The 7,098-nt window shown below is 31.9% G+C and overlaps 1 protein-coding gene across 2 annotated transcripts in view; it reads right to left on the reverse strand.

Annotated features, from left to right (window-relative positions):
• Positions 1–5,533: 5,533 nt before the first annotated feature.
• Positions 5,534–7,098, reverse strand: part of LOC106457734 (ATP-binding cassette sub-family A member 1-like) — an 84,968-nt gene continuing 83,403 nt past the window's right edge. For both annotated transcript variants that reach the window (XM_022383749.1, XM_022383750.1), the window contains exon 23: positions 5,534–6,521. In XM_022383749.1, the coding sequence (XP_022239457.1) occupies positions 6,345–6,521 (177 nt within the window). In that variant the 3' untranslated portion in view covers positions 5,534–6,344. The remainder of the gene's footprint in view (positions 6,522–7,098) is intronic.

Here is a 7,098-nt window from a genome sequence, read left to right on the forward strand (position 1 = left end):
GAAAATTAAACCTTATTTTCAATAAGCAATCCTGAAAATAACACGGGGGTGCTTAACTTTTTTCCAGGTGTATATATATATCACTGAATCTGTCATGTATACATAAACACAACATTTAGTAACAATGCAGAAACATATAACACTACTTTTACTCATTACTGATTGATTAATAATGTAGTTATTCTTCCTTAAGTTTAATAATACAAACGTTTAAACGTTTATCACTTATACATGCACTTTAGACGTACATTACAATCTCATGAAACCTTACTGGTTGAACAATGACAGTTTTAACACCACACCTAGGATTGTTCATTCTAGTCCCATTCAATGTGCACTTTATGGTAAGTTTGTTTTCACACCCCTCTGCACATCCTACGCATATACTATTTTGTGTATATAATCTAATGTTTAGCACACGTACAGGTAGACACTGTGACTTCATTCTGTTTCTTTTGATAGCTGTATCCATGGTGACAGTCACTCTTTTCTTGTTTCTTGCCAGCACTATCTTTGTAGGTAGCTGCAGCTGCTTTATGTTGAGATTTCTGCTGTTGCCTGTTGGTGATGGACTTGCAATCCTTTGCAATGTGCTCCATTTCATAACAAGCATAGCATTTCTTCTCCCTTTTTTTTCTGTTGACTTATTGCCATCTTTGGTGGACTCCTGCTTCTGGTCAGCCACCACTTGTTTTGACTTTAACTGGTTATTCTTGGACTTGCCAGTTTGTTTTTAATTATGCACAAAGCTACACAAGGGCTATCTGTGCTCTGCCCACCACGGGTATCGAAACCCGGTTTCTAGCAGTTGTAAGTCCGCAGACATACCGCTGTGCCACTGAGGGGTGACTTGCCAGTTATACTCCTGTGGACTTCCATATACTATTCTGTCAGCTTGATCATTTCGTCCATGTCCTTTAGTGCTCTCTCTTTTAGGAATAGTGACATGTAAGTGAAGCAGGTGATCATAAACTGTTCACATATTAGTAGATCTGATAATCCTTTAAAACCATCTTCACAGCTGGCCATGTAAATCCATCATGTGAAGTATCACCATAGATGTACCACAAACTGAAATGCAGTTTCTTCAGTGTCAAGTTTGACTTCTTTGAACTTCCAGTAAAAACCTTCCTTGATAAGTTTATTGCATTTCAGCAAGGTCACTTTTAACTTGTCATAGTCCATGGCATCTTCTGACGTCATCCCCACATATACTTGTAAGCCTTTGTTTTGACTTTGGACAAATCTTTCATACCTCTCCAGAAAAGTATCTATGTCGTTTTCCTGTTCATCAAATTTAGGCAGCTTGGGTTGGCTGGCCCTGACCCCATTGTCACTCTTGGGTCCTCCATCTTTCTGTTGGATGACCTAGCAATCTCAGTTTGTGCTTTTACTCTCTCTATTTGCAGTCTCTCCTCTTTTTCCTATTCTTCTTTCTCAATTTGTGCTCCAATTCTCTCCTCCTTCTCCTTTTCGTCTTACTCAATTTGTATTTCACTTTTTCCTCCCAGTCTTTCTTCCTCTCTTCTCTGTTGATGCTCTTCTCTCTCTAGGTCTTAAAGTTGTTTAACAAACTCTCATAGATTGCCATTTTTGAGCCCAAGTTGCTTGCCCCTCTCTATCAACTTATCAAAATCTGTTAACATAGTTACATAGTGTGGCTGTGACCTCTACAATATTTTTGCCACCCCTACAGCTATGCTTATATAGGCCTTTTTGCTGCTGTCATTTAGATATACTTCAACTGCTGTTTATTACTGTATATTCTCGTTGGCTCGCCACTGTCAGGTTTTGTAAGCCATATTTTTTACAGTAGGTGTCTTTGACTTGTTGGTGATAAGTTTCAATAATATACAAACAGCACACAGCCCACTTGTTTTAAAACAATATATCAAAATTAAGGCAATATTACTCAATTAAAACAAGGTGAAAAACTTAAAAGTTTCTACTAACATGACATAATAATACAACAATTGAACTACACAAGGTATGAATCGAAAACAGCTATGCATACTAATTTGTGATAAACTATCACTTCTAAAAATAACTAAATTTAATACTCATGTTATGCTTAAATGGAAACAGTCATGTATAACAATAACTCTTTAGACACTAGTAAGAGAAATTTCAGAAAACTGTTACAATCAGATCCAGGATATATTATTATCACATAAAGTACACTTGTAAACACAGACTTTAACAACCATTTTAAAAACAACCAAGTTTCATTTTTTAACAAACTTGTGATTCATGCATCCATCATAAAAATTTCAGTTGAAAAAAAACAGTTTGTTATTTGCTAGTTTGTTGGTCATGTTAAAACAGAAATACAATTGAATGTAAGAGTGAAGGTAAAATATCTTTAGTTCTATAAAAGTTACTGATATGAAGTGATGAGTTGAAAATGATACAAGATTTAATATGGGAGTAGAAAGACCTGAGTAACTTATTGAGTTGGGTTATAACAACAACATTTTGTTTTCCAAGGTAATGAATAACAAGTGTTAGATGGAATTTGGAACACCACTGGATATTATTCAGTGGAGTTTGTTTTTTGTAAGAAAGTTGTGTGTTTTCAAGTAAAGACGAAGAATACCTTTTTTTTTTATGAAGGTGTGCTGAAGGAAAGTTATTTTGTTATGAATGAAGATGTAGTCTCAGCAGATCAACTAGGTCCTGTGAATAAGAGTTAAGACATGTTTAGTTTGAACAATTTTGGCAGAAACTTTCAAAATGTGTGTGTATAAACCAGTAGTAGTTTTCATTCTGTAAGCAGAGGAAAAGAACTCCCCCAAATAATATCCAGTCATGTTCTAAATTCCTTCTAACACTTGTTATTCCTTACCTTGGAAAATAAAATCTTATTGTTAAAACTCAACACAATAAGCTATTCAGGTTTTTCTACCCCCAGATTAAACTCTGTATTATCTAAAGAATAAATCAATTAAAAAACACACATATGATATATATTTATAACCTGGAAGAGGAAAAAAAAAAGATTGTTGATCCTTCACATTGTATCTTTAATTTTCATTATAGATATTTTTACCATACATTTTATGAATGAAATAATACTTAAGAAATATGATAAACTATTTATAGACACTCAAATATAAGTCATATAATAGTAAACAGACGATTATTATCACCTAAAATAACAAAGATATCAATTTAAACACAGACCTGTCAGAAATTTCACATACCCTAAACTACAAAATCAGGTTTATTGTATAATGTAATAATATCATTTAGAAAACATATGATCAATAACACAAAAAATAGTGCTTCCAAGTCCCAAAATTAACAAACTGTCCACAGTTTAACAAATATCTACATAATTTAGGATAATCTTGAGGACTAACAGTGAAATATACAAGTTTATACCAAAATTAAAAACAAGTACCTAGTGCTACTATTTTACTTTTATATCTTGGTTAGAACTACAAAAATACTCAAACACATAAAAAAAAAATTTGCTCATAGATTCCTTTACTTTATACTGATACCATGTTAGACTGTGATCACTCCAGAGTTCGATGAAATGTATTGTGGTAATTTCATAGTTAATCTATTGAATTACTAATAGTTTACAGGTAGTTTACTGTATGGTGATACAATGTTAGACTGTGATCACTCTCAAGTTTGATGAAACGTACTGTGGTAATTTCTCAGTTAATTTGTTGGATTACCAACAGTTTAGAGGTAGTTTAATTTATGGTGATACTATGTTAGACTGTGATCTCTCCCGAGCTTGATGAAAAGTATTGTGGTAATTTATGGTAATACAATATTAGTCTGTGATCACTCCCAAGTTTGATGAAACATATTGTTGTAATTTCTCAGTTAATTTGTTGGATTACCAAAAGTTTACTATATTGTAATACAAAGTTAGACTGTGATCACTCCTGAGTTTGATGAAATGTATTGTGGTAAATTCTTACTTAATCTGTTGGATTACCAACAGTTTACAGGTAATTTACTGTATGGTGATACAAAGTTAGACTGTGATCACTCCCAAGTTTGATGAAACATATTGTTGTAATTTCTTAGTTAATTTGTTGGATTACCAACAGTTTAAAAATAGTTTACTTTATGGTGATACAATGTTAGACTGTGATTACTCCCGAGTTTCATGAAATGTATTGTGGTAATTTCTTAGTTAATTTGTTGGATTACCACAAAGATATTTAAATTGCTAGTGAAAAAAACTGTCAATAATGTATAAGATACCACTGGTAGTGTTTTCAGAAATTATAAGTAATACTGTAAAATCGCTGGCATATAATCTTTAGTCCCACATCTATTCCTGTATTCATGATTACAAGAACAGCTGCCTTGAATGTCATCTCCTCACTAATTAGGGCACATAGGAGCATTGTATAGGAAACACCAACCTACATTATCCATTTCACTAACATACAAAGAAAGCCACAGCTATGTCAGGTTGCACTGAGGTGCTTGTTATTCAAGATATGAGAGTGGAGTTTTTTCAAAACTTCTACCTTGGTTTAATATTATACATTTTATACATATCATTATATCTATATACTAGCTGAGTTACCCGGCATTGCACGATGAAAATTTGGATTTGAAATGTATAGATCAGTATTTTTTTCAGCAAATTATTCAGTAAGTAGACAAAAGCTGTGATGCGAGAAATAAAAAAGCATTTAATCAAACAAAGCTTTATTTGAAATTAGATCGTGTTTGAGCTTGTCTTGTTCTTTGACCCTGAAGTTGTACATCATGTTGCTCCTCTGTTTCTTGCTCTCTGTGATTTATTTGTCTTAATTTTTGTGCTTGAATTCTGGTTTGATGTTGTTCAGAAGTTTCTTGTTGTCTATATCCAGCTTGCCTTGATGATTCTGACTGAACTCTGGCTTTGTGCTGTTCAACAGTTTCTTGCTGTCTTTGAGTAGCCTAGCCTGCCTTTCAGCTTGAGCTCGAAGTCTAACTTTATGTTGTTCCAAAGTCTCTTCCTGTATTTAAGCAGTCTGTCTTGCAGCTTGTGCTTGAATGTCCAAACATTCAGATATAAGATGCAGATATATCATCTCATTAGTTGAAATTGTATGTTAAATAATTTGGAACACTGATTTGCTTTTGTCAGACACAACTGAAAACAAAAGCAAATATTACTCATATACCGCCCCTCAGTGGATCAGTGCTATGTCTGTGGGATTACAATGCTAAAAACTGGATTTTTGTACCCATGGTTGGTAACAGCTTTGTTCTCAAGACAGATATTTGTATACTTTTTTTTTTCATTTAATTGTTGTCACTTGATAAACAATAGTAAATTTCTATGGTGACCAGAACAAACCATCCTTTTTTTTAAATACATTTTTATATTATGAACATTAGAATAACAGTATTGTAATAAATTTTGTAACAAAATTAATTATGGTTATTTGACCTCTGAATGAAAACTATATATCTTTGAATTTCAGAAGTTACTTTCATGCATAGCATAACGACTACTTTGCAGACTTATTAATACATAATCATATATTGTGGTCTACTGTCATTGCTCTTTTTTTTTTTTTTTTGAAGTCTATGAATGTTTTAAAATATTTTGATAACATGTTATTGTTCAAATTTATTGTCTAACACAAGGAAATGCTAAGGATTCTATGTTCATTTGTCATAAAATTTGCACCCCGCACCTGGCATTATTATGTATGTATGTAACGCTATCTTCTAAAGAAAGTAAACACTATGTACATGACTACTTATTGATAATCAATCAATGAATGCCTTATATTTCAAATTTTATTTAAATGATTTTTACTGTATTTAGAAACATATTTATCAATTCTGCAAAAAAATTAATTCCAATAGAAAACGATGTTCATTGTTTCCATTTTAAATCACTATGTTTATAACATATATATCTTTAAAGAAAAGGAAACACCAATAGGTTTAACCATTTTACATAAAAATGTGAAACCAGTTTTTAATTTTGACTTTACAAAACACATTTTTTATTGTGTGTACTGAATTTTATAGGTAATCTACCAATTAAAACATAACATAACTTTTCAGTTACACAATAATCATATCTTCTTATAGAATAATCATTGCATTAATAAACTATACAAACATAAATTATGTACTTTTGTTATGGTAAGCCAGATACTAACCTTAATGACAAGTCCACTATTTTCAGGCCAAGTTTAGCTGTTAAAACACAGACCTCTAAAATGGAACTACCATGTTAAATAATACAGCTGTCATACATTAATGCAAGTTTTTCTGTTAGTACATAAAAAGCGACAGGCTATTTCACAAAAATCATAATTAAATGTACATGGTATGATTGATAATTGTGAGGTATTCTAACATTACTTGCTTTCTGCAACAATTCTCTGAGATCTAGCAAAGGCTAAGAATATTTGTTCTAGTGTAGTGTCACTAACTAGATAATCTTCCAGGTGGAGCTCTTGCCTGGCATCTTCCATGACACTGAAAATGTAACTCAAAGGGATGGAGTTATCTGTGATGTGGTAGTGAAGCATACCCTGTAAAAACAAAATAAGCAACATCAATTATTTTAGTTTGTAATTCTAATATTATATTACTAAGCATGTTATTTTTTTGGTTTTGCTTTGCAATGAAGTGCTAATGAGATAGCTAAACAAACAATTCAATTTTTTTGCAAAAAGTATTTCATTTTGCAAAAGATTTACCTCATTAAAATATGCAATGAAAAATAAATAATAAATGGTTTAATCAAATCACTTCACCCCAAGGTAATCTAGCTTAATAAATACAAAATAATACCAAATTAACATACAAGTAAGTTACTGAAGTGCTGTTGAATAACTACTTAAAATGAAAATTAATGATTTTTAAGGAATATTAATTTAAAACCTTAACAATCACAAAACAAGAGAGTTGAAGTGAGGTTCCAACATCTCCTCCAAGGTATTTTAGCAAAAAAATACGAGATGGACCAAATACAGTAGTGTTGCAAGCAAAGTTTATAGAAAACATTATAGCATTTCAATTTAGAACTAAATGCGTACACTGAGTGGTCACAAGTAAATAGACACCTAATTTTTCGTCATTTAACTGATTTATGCTAACTAATTTGTG

The sequence above is a fragment of the Limulus polyphemus genome, unplaced genomic scaffold, assembly GCF_000517525.1.
Source record: "Limulus polyphemus unplaced genomic scaffold, Limulus_polyphemus-2.1.2 Scaffold367, whole genome shotgun sequence".
Classification (NCBI taxonomy): domain Eukaryota; kingdom Metazoa; phylum Arthropoda; class Merostomata; order Xiphosura; family Limulidae; genus Limulus; species Limulus polyphemus.